We start from the raw sequence: 18,339 nt of genomic DNA, 5'->3' as shown, positions 1-18,339 counted from the left end.
AGGCCACCAGTGCACATCCCTCGGAGTGGGTGTTAGCCCCCTGGCCAGACCCCGGGGTGCCAAGTGAGGCTGAGCACGGGGTGTTGGTCTCCCCTCCGCCGCTAGGAGAGGCCATGCCGGTCACCAAGAAACCTGGCAGCACGGTGATCGCCGGGTCCATAAACGCCCACGGCTCTGTGCTCGTTACTGCCACCCACGTGGGCAACAACACCACCCTGGCTCAGATCGTGAAGCTGGTGGAAGAGGCTCAGATGTCAAAGGTAACTAAGGAGTCTTAATATAACTTTAGCTTCCTCTTTTTAGAAGTCATTCCAAGAGTCCCATAGAATCAGGCAGATTTTATTGACTAATAAACGTAGTTAATGAGGGAGCTAGGAATCCAAGTCCTAGTCCAGGCTTGTGGTGTTTTATTTCTTTGGAGAAAGTAATTTCCCGCGGTCTTGGTGTTTTATTTCCATAGGCACCCATTCAGCAACTGGCTGACCGGTTTAGTGGATATTTTGTCCCATTTATCATCATCATTTCAACTTTGACGTCGGTGGTATGGATTGTAATCGGTTTTATCGATTTTGGTGTTGTTCAGAAATACTTTCCTGTAAGTTGAACACTGTGGGCAGTATGGTTGTTGGGTTTTAAACAGTCGATTGCCATTAATCCTATATTTTTCATGTCTGAGACTCACTGGGCTTTAATTACCCATTACATTTTATTTGCTTGCTTCACTTGTTGGCAGCAAAATCTTAACCAGGGTGGGACAGTCAGTCACTCTTCCCCTGCAGGCTTTTACTAAAGATGCCATTTGCTTTCTAGGTTGATAATTTCAGACACCATTGACTGTTAGTTCTAACATTTAAAGCATTTGCATTTTGCACTATTGGCCATTTTTGAGGTTATGGGGAACACATCATGGAAGATAGGTCAGGTCACAATTTTGATGGCATGATAATATTTAACCAGTTCTAAGAAAAAAAATACATTTTTTTGTTGTCTATGTGCATATATACCATCTAACCTTGGAGCTTCCCAAGTAATGCTAATTTTTTATAATAATTATTTATTGAACATTATATATGAGGCAACAGAATATACATTTTTGAGTTTAAGAAGTGGGCGTAGAATACTATCTTAGGAAATATAGTTTTATAAAACTTCAAAAAAAATGCAAAAAAGCTTTTCTGCTTCAGAAACAAGAACTGTACCTCAGCGCTGCACAGTTGAGAGGGATTTTGGTCTGGCTGTGTCTGGAGATGTTTTTGGTTGTCATGACTGAGAAGGGGGTGCTACTGGCATCTGGCACGTGGAGCCCAGGGACCCTGTCAAACATCCTGCAATGCATAGGACAGGCCCCCACGGCGAAGAATGACCCGGCCCCAGATGTCAGTAGTGCTGAGGGTGTCCCCTTGATGGACATGAAGAGCTAATAGCCCACGTAGTAGTGTTCGATAACTGCCCACTGAGAGGAACAATGTTTTACCTCATTTTAAAAAATATCTCATCCTTAGCCCAATCTAATGTGTATTTTTCCTTAGAGCCATAAAATAAGAAACTGCAAATACAGAATGGATAGTTTTTTCCTTTTAAGAAAATTTCTATCCATAATTAAAGGCACATCATATATTCCTAGGGTGCATGTCATTCACTGAAATGTTATTTTCTCCCTCAGATTTCCTATCTTAAAATGAAAAATGCCCAAGTTAAACACTTTCTGATGTCTAAGGAGATCTCAGTGCTTCTAAGAGTCCCCCTGTGATCCTAGAATTTCCCAGGGCTGTTACGGCACCTGACTGCCTATTGTTGTGGCTTTTGTGGGAGAGCAGCTCGTTGGCACGTGGCTGTGGGAAACTCTGTCCTAAGCAAGCTGGGATACATGTCTTCCTGCTGTTCCCTGCCTTTCCATCTTACTTTCGCTTCTTTTGTTTTTCTCCACAACATCAGGGAGGATGCTGGCAACAGAGGTACCGCATGTTCCTTTAAGACACTGTTACCACTCTGCTCTGGGAACATCGCTTGTAGGGCCAGGGTTCGAGTCAGCTTTTGGAAGTCCACCCCGTCCCCTCAGAGTGCCAGGTGTCATTTTGACAAGAATTTCTGGGTTTAAAAAAAAAAGTCACTTCCTCTTTACTTCTAAAAACCACATTATGACTTAGACAGCATGTCCCTCTACCTCAGTCCAGCAGTTTCCATAAAAATTAAATGACCCCAAGTGATGTATCTTATTTTAGAATCCTGCCTTTCAAAGTCAAAGAACAAAGGGTAGGTGGAAGAGAATTGCAGTCTGTAGCCTTGATTTGGAAAACATGCTTCTTACTGTAATTAAGTGAATATAGCGTCTCTCCATTGTACTCCAGAGAGGCCAGCTGTTTTGAAAGATCAACCAAGATAACTCAGGATGTCATAATGCAAATAATAATGCCAGTATGTGCCACCAGGTAACTGGGAAGGAGCCCTGTATTTCATTTGTTTTGGATTTATGAAAAAAACAATGGTGGAAAATGGAAGAAAATAAGAGATGGGTCCAGATGCCACCCCTCCAATGCATTTTTCTGCACTTTGGTGAACATCTTTCCAGGATTGTTGGAAAGCTATATACAGATAAGGGCAGATAATTTTGCACTGATTAAATCATAACATGTGCCATTTTGTGCTTGTTTTTTTTTTTCCAGCAATGTTACTGATATCTTTCCATGTCAGTAAGTATAGGTATACATCATCATTTTAATATTTGCATAACATCCCATTATGCATGCCATGCCCACAGTTTAATTAACCAGTCCCTTATTGGTTGTTTCCAGTTTTTTGCCATTATGGAAGAGCACTGTGATAAATATCCTTGTATCTTTTCCCACTTGTATTATTATTACCTTAGAGTAGATTCCTTGGAGACCTATACTTTTTTTATAGCTTCCATAATAATTAAAAATAATAATGATAACGTAAAAGACATGATAATGTAATAGTTAAAATTTCTCAGACGCCTCTCCTATGCCAGGTGTTGCCCTAAGTATATTTGTATGTTCATATGTGTTTATATATATCTCACCTAGTCCTTACCACCACCTGTGAGATGGATATTTTCATGTCCATCTCGTACGTGAGGCAGCTGAGACACAGAGAGGTTAAGTTAGTGTCAGAGCCAGAGTGTGGACCTGCACGGTCCCATTCTAGAGTCTGCTCCTTTCAGGAGCAGGGATTTTTAAGTGACTCTCTCCTCTCATAATGCCTGTCCCCGGGGAAAGCCTGCAGCATCAGGTTGGAGACGTGGGATACAGAACAGTGACGTGAACCACACGATGCCACCAGAGCAGAGTGGGGCACACCGCGTGTTCTAGACCCCAGCTCATCACGCCATCCTGGGTCCCCTGCCTGCCCTGGCATGTTCTTACGTGGTCAGAATTCTGCGTGACGCCTCAACTAACGCTCAACCTGCACCCGTCTCTTTCCTCTTGTCAGACCCCCAACAAGCATATCTCCCAGGTGGAGGTGGTCTTCCGGTTTGCATTCCAGACGTCCATCACGGTGCTGTGCATCGCCTGCCCCTGCTCCCTGGGCCTGGCCACGCCCACGGCCGTCATGGTGGGCACCGGCGTGGCCGCCCAGAATGGCATCCTCATCAAGGGAGGCAAGCCCCTGGAGATGGCCCACAAGGTGGGCCCCGGCTTCCTTTGGGGTCTCGGCTGGCATGGTCTTGCAGCTGTGTGCTGCGCGATTTGTATCTACCTCAGAGTCTCAGGGAAAGTAGTATCTGTTTAAATTTCATATGAGGAGGAAAACCTGAAAGAGGGTGGGGGTTAGCAGTGCTAATTCAGTAAAACAGGAAGCAGGACTAACTGGGAGTGGCCACAGGAACAACATTAAGTGCTTTATGAACAGTGGTTTTCCGGGTGTGGGATCTCCATCAGGAGGAGGCCGGGTAACTTGCCAAAGGCCTGCGGAGCCGGGCTGACACCCAGGTGGCCGGGCTCCCCGGAAGGAAGCAGCGCTGCCTTCGTGGGATGAGGGAGGGCCCGAGAGCACAGGGTGGAGTCATGAGTGGCAGTGTGTGTGAAGGGTCAGCCTCTGGACTCCCAGCAGTCCCCAGCTTTCCATCCTTCCCGTTACTTCCTTTACGTCTCTGGTCTTTGTTGAGCGTTTATTGTGTGCGCTCTGGCTCTCAAGGAGCTTACAGCCTAGTGGGAAAGACCGACATGGAGCAAGTAAACAGCAGGCGCCATTTAACCAAAGCCTGACGTAGACTTGTGTGTGTTGGACGGCGTAGGGGTGGTGCAGTGGTCAGGGAGGGAGACACAGGGTTAGTCTGAGATCTGACAGTGGAGCGAGCATTAGCGGACAGTGGAGGCTGGGAAGAGTGTCCTAGTGGTGGGAACAGCACATGGAAAGGACCCGGGGAGGCTGTGCCACCCAGCCTCAGACTCCACAGGACTGGAGGCCATGAACTTCCCCACCACCGTGTCCCAGCATTCCGCCCAGTGCCTGGCACATGGAGGTCAGGAACAGAAAGGAAACCATCGAGAGAGAAACTGACAGGAGATGAGGCCATCGAGGGAGGAAGGAGGGGAGAGTGGGCCTCGAAGGGCCTTGGAGGTTTGTTTAGGAAAGGATCCGGAACTTAACCAAAGAACATCAGGGCTGCACGGAGGGGTCTGAAGCACCTGTGTGACCCCATGTGTTGGGAAGAGCACCCTGGCGGCAGAGTGAGGGCTGGACTGAAAGCAGGCGAGAACTGTTGGAGGCAAGCCAGCTAATAGCGTTGAAACCCCCACTCAGGACCAAAAGCTGAGTCTGTGGTTTGCTAAATGGGAGAGCCAAGCCTGTGGGACAGTCTGAGCACAGTGAGCCGCTGACCCCACAGAGCATTTGGGGGAGCATGAAGTTCAGGGACTGGTGGACTCTGGATTCTGACCAAGCCGGGTGGGTCCCCAAACTGCTCTGTGGTTGCTTGTTATTATAGCCAAGGAGCTCTCCCTTCCTTCTTGAGCTTGAAGGTCAGGAGCCCTGTCCTCCATAGGCTTTAGCACTGATGCAGGCCAGAGAAAACAGAGGTTGGCTCTGCAGGTAGCAGTGGACAGGGAGATGGGCAGACTCCAGGGTTGCATTACCGACCTGACCCGAGGAGAAACCTGCATGGTACTCCTGTCCGGGGGACAGGCCACGCCATCACCTGTTACATCAGGGTGAGAGTTCTTGGCTCAGCCTGGTCAAGGTTAAGCCACAGGAGTGTGGATTCTTTTAACTGAATAGAGGGAAACAATGTTTTTGCAGCAAAAGTGGCTGAACCTTGGGATTCTGTTATGTATCATGAAGGAATCTTGTTCCCTGTTTGGGATGGGTTAAGTGACAGTTGTGTGGACTCTGAGAGTCCCTGCCATCTGGCTTTTGGTCACTGAGATGTGGTTGTTTTGACAGATAAAGACTGTGATGTTTGACAAAACTGGCACCATTACCCATGGGGTCCCCAAAGTCATGCGGGTCCTCCTGCTCGTGGACATGGCCACACTGCCCCTCAGGAAGGTTCTCGCTGTGGTGGGGACCGCGGAGGCCAGCAGTGAGCACCCCTTGGGCGTGGCAGTCACCAGATACTGTAAAGAGGTAGGTGGACCTGGGTGTGGCTCAGCCCTGCCCCTCCCGCCCTCCCCACTCTCGCCAGCTGGGCTGGAAACCTCCTGACTCCTTCCTCTTCCCAGGACTTTCCTCCTTGCTGCCACTGGCACCCGAGTCACTGGCCCCATGGAGGCCTTGGTTTGTGTGGTCTGGAAACCACTTAACAAGCCCCTCTGGAGCAGGTGGGGATGCAGATGCCAGGTGATACTGGACAGGTTGCAGTCTAGAAAGGAGAAAAACAATTCACATCAGTATCACCAGGCATCTGAACTCCAGGAGACGAGCTTAGGATGTTTTAAATGTCTGTGTCAGACAAGAGAGAGAGTTGCTGACTTGATAGTCAGTCTCGTCACCTTTCCCTGGAGTTTGCCTCCCACCCTCCTTTCCCCCCTAACTCCCAGTGGCTGCTGCTCTCTCCCCTGCCCTCACCCCGGTCTCTGTCCTGACCCCCTCAACTCACCTTTCTGTTTTCTGCCTCCTCTCTGCTCCCTTTTGGCACAGGAACTTGGAACAGAGACCATGGGATACTGCACGGACTTCCAGGCGGTGCCAGGCTGTGGGATCGGCTGTAAAGTCAGCAGCGTGGAGGGCATCCTGGCGCAGGGCGAGCGCCTGCAGAACGAACGGACCGCTCACCTGAATGGGGTCAGCAGCATCCCCGTGGAAACAGGTACCCCTGGCCTCAATCTCCACTGCTCAGCCCACGGGCGCTGGGCCCAGCCACACCGGGCGCCACGCCAGGCTCGCCCCGTGGTTCCCTGCCGCGGAGAAGGTGTCTCATTTGCCTGTCGGGGACTGATCTGTGTGCAGTGACGCCTGAGTTAGTGGCACATGTAGCTAGAGGTGACAGGTGTAAGACTCACCAGGCCTTTTAGGACATATAGCTTTAAAGCATTTCATACGTGTAGGCTGTGTGATTATTTGCTGATTCACCTCAGGACACCTGTACCGAGCAGTGATGAATCTAGTCAACACTCGCTTTTGGTTCTGGACAAATAACTAGCGGCTTCTAAACCCTGTAGAAGCAGCAGCAGGTGGCGCCTCTAAAGGCAAATAGGGACACTACGCTGTGTTTAATACATTTGTAACATCTTCACACATTTTAATTCACACCACGGTTCTGCCCGTTAATTATTCTCTTTCCCCTGGTCCTTTAAGGATGGTGTTCCAAGAGGCCCTTAATAGGTTGTAGCTTTTCCAGAGTGGTCAAGTAGACGTTTTGCTGTTAACAGGATCCCATGGTTTTCAGTGCTTTCTCACAGTGAAATCGGGCTCTTTGGGAATAACCACACACTCTCGTGAGCAGATGCGGCCCCGCAGACCTTCTCTGTGCTGATCGGAAACCGGGAGTGGATGAGGCGCAACGGCTTGACGGTCACCAGCGACGTCAGCGACGCCATGACCGATCACGAGATGAAGGGCCAGACGGCCATCCTGGTGGCCATCGACGGTACCTCCCTGCTGCCCTACCCTCCGTGCTCCCACCACTGACGCTGGAGATGTCAAGCAGAAAGAGAATCCTCTTATTTTAAAAATAAACCTTCCCCTCTGTTAATTTTTAGTTCTTCTTTGGAAAAAGGGGGTCTTGCCATCTTTTTCACTTGATTCGCAGTCCCAAGTTCCCTCTTGCCCCTGCGTCTTTACCACCAGAGTAGAGGTGGCATTGCCTCCTTACTCTTTGGAATCTAAACTGTCTTTACCGTCTTCGTCTGCTTCTGTCTGCGTTGGCAGTTGAGAGCCTTCCTTCTCATCCATCACTGCAGGCGAAACAGTAGTCGCCTTTCCAAGATGTGTAAACTCTAGGGTGATCTGCGTGCCGGGATCCCCTGCAGTTTTCACAGAGCTGCTCGGGATCGCGTGTGCCTTAGATCTAACTCAGGGCATATCTTGGGCTCTACGTCTCAGGTAGATTAATATCACTTTGTTAACATTAGTTTCTGCCAAGAGAAGTAAAACTACATGTAAATAAGACATAATTTAACTGCTGTACTTTGAATGCCCCTCCTCTCCCATTTTCTCTTTTTGTTCCTTCTTCCGCCCACCACACCTCCTGAGTCCTTGTAAACCCATAGTCCCTCAGGTCGTCATGCCAGCACTGGCACAAAGTGCCTCTTACACATCGTCACCCTCGCAGCTCCCATCACACCTCAGTCCTCAGATGCCTCCTGTCAGTATCTAAAGATTCACTCAAAAAAAAAAAAAAATTCTACACAGGTGTTTTCTGTAGGAAGAGACAAAAAGGAAGGATTGACTTTCTAGCTCTTTGGACGTTTGTCACTTTTTAAGTAGCGTTTGTTGTAGTTATATTTCTCATATCTCAATAGCAAACAGGTATTGAGTTATTACAAGCCAGGTACTCTGTGAAGTTATAGATTTTCCTTGCAGAAAATTTGGAAAATTTCAGTAACTGTAAAGCAAATGGAATCCCTTATTATCTTACTTCTCAGAGAACTACTATTAACTTTTTGATAGTCCTTCCAAACTTTTGTATGCATCTATAAATGTATTTAAATTTAGAAAAAAATCAAAGCCATATTCTGTCATATAACTTGGTGTTTTGGGTTTTGCATGTAACGTGATGCAATGAAGACTGTTCCCGTTCTGAGGACTCATTTGCTGCTCGGCCTGGGCTGCGCAGTGCTCTGCTTGCACTTACCTGGGGCATCTCCTGCAGGTGTGCTCTGTGGGATGATCGCCATCGCGGATGCCGTCAAGCAGGAGGCCGCCCTGGCCGTGCACACGCTGAAGAGCATGGGTGTGGACGTGGTTCTGATCACGGGGGACAACCGCAAGACAGCGAGAGCCATCGCCACCCAGGTACGGGCCGGCGGCCGGGGGCCAGGGATGTCTTCCACTCTGAAATTACAAGCGGTTGCAAGCTGGCAGAAACAGTTTGAGGAAAATAAGTAAGCCCTAGTGCGGCCAGCCCTCAGCATTGCTTCTGGTCTTTCCCCCTCTCTGGGGGCTTCTCTCCCCCTGTGCTCTGATCTGCTCTGAGCTATGTGCACCATGCAGGGGGCCACCTTGCTGCTGCCACAAAGATCACATCACTGGGGCCTGTGTGTCGTCATTCGTGCACAACTGGCTGCAGCCCTGGAAAAGCAGCTCTAAATTCTCTATTTCCCAGTCTCTGCCGTGAGGAAAAGAGTGTGGCTGAGGGCTGAAATAGACAACCTTGTAGCCCTTATGTTACAGGAGTGTGTTGCTGGCCCAGCTCTTATCACTCTGCACTGGATAGATGACTGGATCCTGGCAGTTCTCCTGCAGCCCTTGGTTTTGAGTTTGGGCATGAGGACGGCACTGCTGTCTGCCTGGCCTGCCCCGTGGGAATGGCTCCAGTGCAACTTCCTGAAAATTATGTATCACCCCTCCCAAAAGTGTGTGTAAGGCTGTTGGCCTTTGGAAATGAATTGCTTCTTAAGAGGGGAGCAGCAGCCCCTCTCTTTACTCAGCCATCCTTGCTAATGATGGACTTCTTGAGAAGCCCCTTCCCCTCCTAGTTAAAACTCATTTGTGCATTCAGCAAGCACTTATTAAGAGTCATCCCCCTGACAGGCGGGGAGGAGTGAAGAGGACACTGCCCTCAAGGAGCTCACAGTCCCGTGGCGAGGGTGGTCCAGGGACCAAGTACAAACCGAGTGCTGGGTGCTCTAGCGGAAGAGTGCACAGGATGCATGGGGGCCGCCAGCTTAACCTCAGCATGGCAGGGGCCAAGACACTCCCTGGGGACAGGAGGCCTGAGTCAGGATTGTCAGGTGAAGAAGAGGGGAGGGCTGTGGTAGGAGCACTGACCTTCGCAAGACAGAGCAGGCAGCATGAGCACTGCCAGCAGGTGCAAAGTGGCGGTGAGTTGGAGAGGGCAGTGTGGACCCACTGGGCCCCAGGGCAGGGAGCTGGGCCCGGGCAGAGCAGGTCAGATCCCTGCCCAGCTCCCTGCTCTCAGGGGACCTCAGCTGATGGACGGAGGAGTTCAGATGTTGTCCTACAGGAAGTGGGGTCTTCAAGCAGGTGTAAGGTGACCAAATGATCATTGTTTGGAAAGATCATTGGGACAGTGTCTGGAGAAAAGTGTCAGGAGGCCGGGATGTGGGCAGGAGGCCAGTGAGGGTCCCAGACCACTGCAGGGCGTTGGGATGGGAGCAGGGAATCTGGTTACTATGTGACCCATAATCTGCAGGGCTTGGTTACAGAACCTGGAGGGGGAGGGGAGGGGAGGTGGGATGGCTCGTGGGTTTTTCCGCCTCTTCCTACCCTTTGCCAACACTGGGTATTCTCATGTAATTACTTTTTGACTGTTTTCTTTTCCTTTCAGGTTGGCATCAACAAAGTCTTTGCAGAGGTGCTGCCTTCTCACAAGGTGGCCAAGGTCCAGGAGCTCCAGAACGAGGGGAGGAGGGTCGCCATGGTGGGCGACGGGGTCAACGACTCCCCAGCCCTGGCCCAGGCCGACGTGGGCATTGCCATCGGGACGGGCACGGATGTCGCCATCGAAGCGGCTGACGTCGTCCTCATCAGAGTGAGCTCGGCTGCGTCTCCCTCACCCCGTCGTTCGTTTCGGGAGCGGTGAGGGCCGCAGGGCAGCTCCCGATTCACCGCGTGTTCCTCTCCTGCAGAACGACCTGCTCGACGTGGTGGCCAGCATTCATCTCTCCAAGAGGACTGTGTGGAGAATCCGGCTCAACCTGGTGCTGGCGTTGATCTACAACCTGGTCGGGATACCCATCGCAGCAGGTGGGCCCTCACTGCCCTGTGCCCTCTGACCCCAACTGGGGCCAGAACCTTGTATAAAGAGTTGATTTTATTATGTTCTGCTCTGTAAGCCTCTAAAGTTGAATGAGAAACTGCAGAGAGGACTCAAGCCTTCATTCACTCCAGGCCTCTCTGCAAAGCTGGCCAAGATGCTTGACACTCTTTACTGTGGCCCTTTGTTCTGAAACATTACTAAGACAGACAGTCTGAAGAATAATGATTATTAACAGTTATGGGGCACCTGCTGTCTGCCAGGCACAGGGCCTGATGCTTCAGAGCCTTATCTTAGAAATTAATCCTGCCCAGGTTTTACCCTGGCTCAGAAATAAACCAGGAAAAGAGACGGATGTTTTCTGCTTTCTAACTCCTTCCCCCATTGAATCTGTGTCACCAGAGAGATAAAAGTTCCAGACACTTCAGCAAAGAAAGCTCCCGTTTGGGCTGAGACCTATTTTTAAACATGACTTTCCCACCTTAGGCTTTCCTGTTGTGCCCGAGCGGTCAGTGCTGATTCACATGGTGGACCAGTGTGTCGGCCTCAGCCCCAGCTCAGGCCGGTGTCCTTCCGGCCCCAGAGCTGGCTCAGGGCTGAGTCCTTCTCATGCTTGTGCCTCTGCCATGGACCTTTGCCCTTAAGTGGTCCGAGTCTCCTGGCTCTGTCCTGGGACCTGGTCTTGTTGCCCTTTTTCAAGATGCTTTGATGCCCTTGAGGGCAGACAGTCCATGTAGATGGGGACCGTGGCCACCCAGTCCGAGGTGCTGCCCATCTGGGTCTGTAGGATGCCCTGCTCCTCTGTAGCTTCCTCGAAACAGCTGATGCCACCTGTGGACGGTCCCAGGAAGGTCAGGGCAGGTGGGGGACCCCAGTCCTCACTGCCCAGGTCTGAGACAGCCAGCCTCAGGCCTGCTGGCACATGGTCTGAGCCACCCAGACAAGGAGAGCTTTGGGTGGGCGGTGAGGCTGGGCCCTCCTTGCTCCGCCCTGGGCTGCGGCCTGAGCATCGTCCTCCCCGGCCAGGTGTCTTCATGCCCATTGGTGTCGTGCTGCAGCCATGGATGGGCTCGGCAGCCATGGCGGCCTCCTCCGTGTCTGTGGTCCTCTCGTCACTGCAGCTCAAGTGGTGAGTCCCCGAGCAGCCGGTGTCGTCCTCTGAGCACAGGGGCCTTCCGGGCCCAGAGCACTGCCCGGAGCAGAGCCCAGCGTGTGCTGGTGTAATGATTCATCCTCGCCTGGAGCAAACAGCTCACCACGCTTCTGGAGGTTCCAGTTATTTTGCTGAAGGGCTGTTTATGTAAATATGTAGGCGTAGGATCCCTGTATGCTACCACTTTTCCTTTTTAAAAATAGATGTTTGTTTATTCATGCTTTTATTTAACGAAAGTTAACGACAGCCTGCCGTGTACAGGTGTTTGGATAGGAAGTTTCTCAATTGGGCGAACTTTGCCTGAACCTTCAGAGTCCAGTGGCCTTTCATTTAAAACCCATGAAGTTTTGATACTGCCTGTTCTTGAAAGACTTGAAGAGGGGCCTTCTCCGGGGTTCAACTTGTGTGTCCAGAATGGCCCACGTGCTCTTGGTCTCTTGCTTTACAGCTATAAGAAGCCGGAGCTGGAGTGGTACGCGGCGCAGGCACAGGGCCGCATGAAGCCCCTGACCGCGTCCCAGGTCAGCGTGCACATTGGCATGGACGACCGGCGGCGGGACTCCCCCCGGGCCACACCCTGGGACCAGGTCAGCTACATCAGCCAGGTGTCCCTGTCCTCCCTCAAGTCCGACAAGCTGTCTCGGCACAGCACTGCGGCCAATGACAGAGGGGACAAGTGGTCTCTGCTCCTGAATGACCGGGATGAGGAGCAGTGCATCTGAAAGCCGCAGGCAGGTGCAGACCCCAGCCGGCCTGGCCCCTCTCCCCGTGGCCGAGGCTCGAGTCCAGCAGGCGCGACACCAGCGGCCGGCAGCAGGGTCGTGGGGCCCGTCTCCAGCCCTGGTGCTCCCGCTCCCCGGGCCTCCTTGATCATCCCGTCCTGGACACGTGGATGGTGCTGCCCGGCCCCACGGGCTCAGGGGAGGCGTCCTCCCCCGTGCTGTGGCAGGGCTTGTCAGAAGCCTGCCGGGACAGCCAGCCCTCTGCACAGCCTCTGCTTTAGCATTTGGGATGACTGCTCGTGACACGAGGAAGACCTTATCAGGACCAGAACCTTAGCCAGGCCTTTCCACGGAGCTAATAAAAACCTCTGGGTCGGGCTCTTTTTGACAACACCCGTGTGCATCGTGTATCTGAGACCAGTTTACCTCAAGTGCACCCATTGAGCTCTGCTGGCACCGCCTCTCCCTTTTCTGCCCTTGACACTGGGGGTGTGGCACCCCATCATCCGAGGCCAGGGCTGCCGTCCTCGCTTCCCCGCTGCTGTTCTCGGGTGCCTCTCCGAGGGGCCTGAGTGCTCCTGCCTGCACCCCCAACTCACACGCCCGCTGGAGAGCTCGCCACGCGTCCTCAGGGCGAGAAGAGTTCTTTCTTGCTGCCAAGCCTCTTCTCCGTGGAGTCGTGGCTTCTCACTCCACAGAACCGAGTGCTGTTGCTGACTGTCGCTGCCCAGCTGGAGTGAGGTCTCAGAACCTGAGACTTGAGAAATTTGTCTTCCTGTGGGATCCAGGTAGACGGACCCCGGGAGGCCTGTGGTGCAGGAACCTGCTGGCCCAGTTCCTGGGGCTTCAGTTACATGGCCTCATAGGGTCCAATACAGAATTCATGGAGGTAGTACCCCAATGTCGTGCAGCTCCAAGGAAGTGGTACCCAAATAAGAGAGAGGACACCCTAGTCCTCCACACACTTTGACTTCTGCACGCTGAGCTGGTGCCTTAGGAAGGGGGTGACCACAACTTCCCAAGGGAGAGTCTTTCTAACTTGCAGTGGCCTTTGTGGTTGCGTGACATTGGAGGGGCAGGTACAGGGCCATTGTAGACTCTGAGGTCGGTGGTGATTGGCAGACCACACGGGGGAAGACTAGTATGATCAGAGTCTTAGAACAGGCAGAGCAGAGCCTGTTCCCAGTTCTGAGATGAAGCCTTGTCACACACACACAGTCATTTGAGTTATTTATTAAGTGTCAGCTATTTTCCAGGGGGATACAAACACTATTTATAAATTACCTCTAATCCTCCCAACAAACCAGCAAAGTAGATAATGTCCACGTTTCACAGGGGGGAACGGGCTCAGAGAGGCTAGTGATCTTGCCCAGAATCACACAGCCAGTGTATAGGCCAGAGCAGGGGTCTGAATCCACGTCTGTTGGCTCTGAAGTCTTTTCTCCAACTGGCCTCTACTTGAATAGTTTGCTTGATAAGAATAAACAAGAAAAAGGCCCTTGCACCTGGAAGAAGGGATCTGCCAGGTGATAGATTCATGGACTTGGAGTGAAATTCGATCACAAGGTCGCATCACCTTCCCTTGGGATGGTTCCTTTCCATTTCCATACAGTTTAGTTTTTGCTGGGTCTTACCCTCTAAAAATCCATGCACAGCGCTTTGTTGTGTTTTTACTTTCCAGTCCTCCCTCCCCTCCCAGCCCCTTCCTGCTCTGTCCCCAGTCTTGTCCTCTCTTTACTCTTGGCTGTGCTGGGGGTGTTTCTTGTTTTGTAACTAGGCTGATCACTGTCTGAAGAATCTAATTGTATTGATTTTTCAAAAAGCTTTTAGGACCATAAATGTCATGTTTATAGGGACACGAGAATATTTATATAATTGTACGGAAAATAACCTTTTAGATGTTCAAAGTATAAGGAATTTTTGGTCAGAAAAGAAGAATTCCTACTTCAGAAACTTTCCATGCTATAGTAGAATAAATTTTCTTTTTTTATTCATCTAAAAGTCTGCCTTGGGCTGGCTCTGAGTGAGAAACCTGCTGGGGGCTGGGGCAGCGCCGTCTACAGTGAGAACCTCGAGGGCTGGTTTTGCTGGGTGCCTCTTCAGGTTTCAGGGGAGAGAAGGATGGGGTTTTAACAGTGGAGGCTGTGAGGGTGGCCAGAGCCCTCTGATGGGCCATCCTTGCACTGCGTGAGCCCCTCTCCCAAATGCCCGCCTCTGTGGTGTGTGGGGAGAACTCTGGAAAGCACCCCCGTTGGGGTGTCTGTCCTGCTGGTTCAGACACGGACCTAGACCCCATGGCCCCATCAGATGCACATCCCTGGTTGAGAGTGATTGTCTACAAAAGGCTGTTTTCAGTGCACACCGTTTAATCCGGAGGGCTATGTTTTGGGATCCTTGGCCCTGAAGGAGTAGGGTGGGAGGAGGAGTAGAAGAGTCTGGACCGGAAGACTCTGCTGGGCATCTTGGGGGGGGGCAGTTGGAGGATAGTCCTAAGTGAGGTGACAGTGTAATTCATCATCCAAACCAGGATACTTTTAAGAGTGAAAGGAGGTGCTATTACTAATGATGCCAGGGCAGCTGGCCTAAACTGGGACTACACAGGCAAACTGGGACATGTGGTCACCTGCCTTAAAGGGGAAATAGACATTTTGCATTCGTCACCAACACAAACTGTTAGCACGTTAGAACTTTGCTCTAATTGTAGGTTCCGCAGACATGCTGGTGACAGTCCTTTATCAGATTTGGAGATTTTTCCCCTTTGTCACATCCTGACACCAACACTTCTCTGTAGTCACTGAGGTGACTATCTTGTGGTTCAGTGGGGACCGTGCCACCTGCTGGTGCGCCCAGTGCCCCGTGGCACACCTGGTAGGACTTCACTCCAGGTGCGCTGGACTCCTTTCCTGGATGCCCAGCTGTGGGAGTTTCCGCTGTGGAAAGGGAGGCTTGATAACAACCTTAGGAAAGGAGTCCATTTCTTTTGAAAATAGGTGCTTTCTAAAACTTGAGCAAATTTCTCTGAAAAGATTCCACATGTACCAGAATGAATCATAGTATCTGTCCATTCCTGATAACTTTTCAGTATTTAAGACCTTGGTGAAGAGTTGAGATAGAATCACCTAATAGTAAATGAATGTAACACTTGTAGGTGTCTTTTTTCCTTAAATACCATCTGGAAATTAACATGTCAAAAAATAGGTCCCCAAATTGTTCTGCCAGTTTACTAAGAAACCAAGATTAATAAAAGTGACTTTTATTTTAAGGAAATCCAGCATAGGCCAAAATCAGACAGTCCAATAGATGAATTAGAGAAAGATTATTTGAATTACAGAAGGATTTGTTTTGGCTTTAAAAAAATTCATGATGATATTTCAATAGATAAATTTCTTAATGCATATAAAATTCTTTTTGAGTTAGAAAAGTTTTATTTGCATACAGCTTTTTCTTAACTGCGTCTTTTGTTAAAAAAAAATAAAAAGGTAAGGCACGTACATACGAAGGAATTACTGAAGCAACCCTCACGCTGACACTGTTTCCCTTTCAGATTTCCTTGGCTTGTGGGAAGGCTGAATTGGTACTGGAAAGTATTGTGGAGCTGGTAGGGACGAAACCACTCTGCTTTCTTCATTTGGACCTCAGCTTGGGCAGGGACGTGAACACCATTGTTTGGGTTCCTTCCAGAGGGAGATGTCTGCTTGTCTGCCGTTTTCCTTTGTGTAAAGACAATGGCAGTGGCTGAAATTACAGGATAGAATATGAGAATGTTAAATAACACTGCAAAATCCCAGAGCCTCCTTTATTCTGTTTGAAAAGATTAAAAAAAAAACAGTTGGAAAAATCATCCAAGGGCTGGCTGAGATGAAAACAAGAACTGATGGAAATTTAACATTTTTTTCCTCTGAAAAGGAGATGGCTGTTTTTTCTTCTTAATATAAACAGGAAACTCATAGAGAAAAATTTAAGCATATAATAGTGTATAAAGAGGGGGAAGAGACAGCCCCACCCCCAAAAAGGAAGCCCCATGGATGTGGTTTCATGGAGGGGTGTCCTTTGTGGTGGGCCACGTTGGGGCACTGAGGGAGCAGAGCCTGCCTACCCATGGGGGACCCATCTCCCTGGCCACACTGTAACCATCTGAGCACAGAGGTGCTGTAATGGGCCCCAGGATGGACCGGCTGTGAACTGACGGGCACCCAGGGCCCGGTAGGTCAAGGAACAGACAACGTTCAAATCCTGTGGGTGCTGAGTTTGGGTCCATCACTCTTGCTCAGCGAGTCCTCACAGTCAAGCTGACTGTCCAGGAGACAGCTTGAGTGGGTGTCCACACTTGCTTGCTCCAACCACAAAGCCCCCACCCAATGTGCCCCCCGGGCCACCCACCTCCCTGCAAAGGTGACACTGCGTGGTCTCCTCAGAAGAAGTAGGGCTTCCTTGGCACCCCGTGGTGCTGTGCTTGGGGCAAGAGAATTGTTCTCTGGCAGGACAGTGTGGTTGAACTCAAGAGCCACCAGGTAGTCTCTGTGACCAAAACAACTTCCCAGTCTGAAGCCAGACCAAATTCTCTTGATTGTTTTTGGTTTTTTTGTTTTGTGTGTGTGTGTGTGTGTGTGTGTTTAATACATCTAGAAACTCAAACAAACTCATCATTATGAAATGGGTGATGGGGCAGAGTGTGAGGCTGGAGTCCAGCCCTGGCACCAGGGTGCCTCTACAATGTGTTTATGTCTGTGCTTGCAGCCCAGGGCTCCGAATCTGCATTAGCTGTGCAGAGTACACTGTTGGGATGACTCATCAGTGAAATTCCATCCATCGGCATCAGAGTTGGGCAGACTTGAGTTCAAAACCTGATGCTACCCCCTCAAGAAAGTCACTCCACCTTTCTGAGCTTCCAGATCGGTGTAGAAGGAAACTTGTGAAGGTTGTATGAAATTGTGGACGTGAATGCCTGGCGTACTGACCGGCAGACGTCACTGTTAGAATGACACTGATGTGATATGACACTCACGTGATGAGACTGAGAGGTTCCGGGATTGTCTTGCAATGGGGTACAGGCTCCTAGAAAATACTGAATGAATGATGCAGGTGCCCAGTGGGAATTAGGAAATGACCACGATGGGTGCCAGTGCACAGAAGTTGTGAAAAGTAAGGTGGTTTCTCTAACATGTCGGTTCAGTCTGGTTTAGAGGGCGAGATCTTGTCTCACTCAATTTATCTGCATCATATTTAGAAATGTGATTATTTTCACAAATCTATTTTGATTTTTTCCCTTCTCTCCTGGGTAGAATTCCGTCACTTTAGGTATGATTTCCTAGAGAATGCACTGACATTTGATTAAAGCGGAACAGTTGTGCTCGGCTATTTCTGATGACTCAGCCCTGGGGGCTAAATACATCCCCATCACAGAGGTGTGGTGTCTCCATCACCCAGGTGGAGGCGACCTGGACCTGACGTCATGCAGATTTAGTCACGGGGACACCTGCCCTCACTAGGGCACTGGGGGGAGCAGTGCTCAGCGAGGATCTTGTTGGGTCTGGAGGAATATGGATGTTTTACAAACTTCTGTATTCTCCTTGCTTAACGATCAGGGTTAAGGCTAAATCCATATGTGTTTAGAACCCAGCTAAATTTTGAACTTTATTCTAGGAATCCAAAAGAGACACATGCTGCTCGTCTCTGACTTTAGTTAGAGACACTTAAATTTGGATCAGTGGAGTTTTCTGTAAAGTACAAAAAATATTAGATGCCTCAGGATGGAGGCTTCATCTTCCATTTAAAGCCCCACCCATTTCTGGGGAATGTTTAATAACTTGCCTCTTCCTCATCAGTCATCCCTGCTTCCCTGTCCCCCAAAGAATGTTCGGTGCAAATGACTCCAGCCCCCTCGCCGTTCACCCCTCACCAGCCGCCTCCCCGCACTTCCCTGCCACACTCACAACCACCCTCCCACACACACCCAAACTAGGAAGAGTCCTTGTTTTGTCTTGCCTCTTACGTGCCCTTCCCTTCCTTCTGAGCCTAAACTTTTAGGCAACCACTGAGCCTCCAGGGCTTTCAGTTTAAATCTACTGCTTTTCTCCTAGGTCATCTCCCGGCCGCGTGGTGCTGGGCCGTTAACCGGGAAAGTG

The 18,339-nt window shown here is 50.3% G+C and overlaps 1 protein-coding gene across 1 annotated transcript in view; it reads left to right on the top strand.

Moving 5' to 3' along the window:
- ATP7B (ATPase copper transporting beta) overlaps positions 1-14,169 on the top strand; it is a 63,329-nt gene extending 49,160 nt beyond the window's left edge. The window contains exons 12-22 of the mRNA XM_010982401.3: positions 106-260; positions 461-595; positions 3,451-3,645; positions 5,404-5,586; positions 6,100-6,268; positions 6,905-7,048; positions 8,273-8,415; positions 9,911-10,114; positions 10,212-10,329; positions 11,366-11,468; positions 11,941-14,169. Coding sequence (XP_010980703.1) covers positions 106-260; positions 461-595; positions 3,451-3,645; positions 5,404-5,586; positions 6,100-6,268; positions 6,905-7,048; positions 8,273-8,415; positions 9,911-10,114; positions 10,212-10,329; positions 11,366-11,468; positions 11,941-12,214 — 1,823 coding nt within the window. The 3' untranslated portion in view covers positions 12,215-14,169. The remainder of the gene's footprint in view (positions 1-105; positions 261-460; positions 596-3,450; positions 3,646-5,403; positions 5,587-6,099; positions 6,269-6,904; positions 7,049-8,272; positions 8,416-9,910; positions 10,115-10,211; positions 10,330-11,365; positions 11,469-11,940) is intronic.
- The last annotated feature ends 4,170 nt before the right edge of the window (positions 14,170-18,339 follow it).

Source organism: Camelus dromedarius, chromosome 13 (assembly GCF_036321535.1).
Source record: "Camelus dromedarius isolate mCamDro1 chromosome 13, mCamDro1.pat, whole genome shotgun sequence".
In the NCBI taxonomy this organism is placed as follows: Eukaryota; Metazoa; Chordata; class Mammalia; order Artiodactyla; family Camelidae; genus Camelus; species Camelus dromedarius.
The sequence above is the reverse complement of the archived record's forward strand: the minus strand, read 5'-3'. Positions and strand labels throughout refer to the sequence as shown.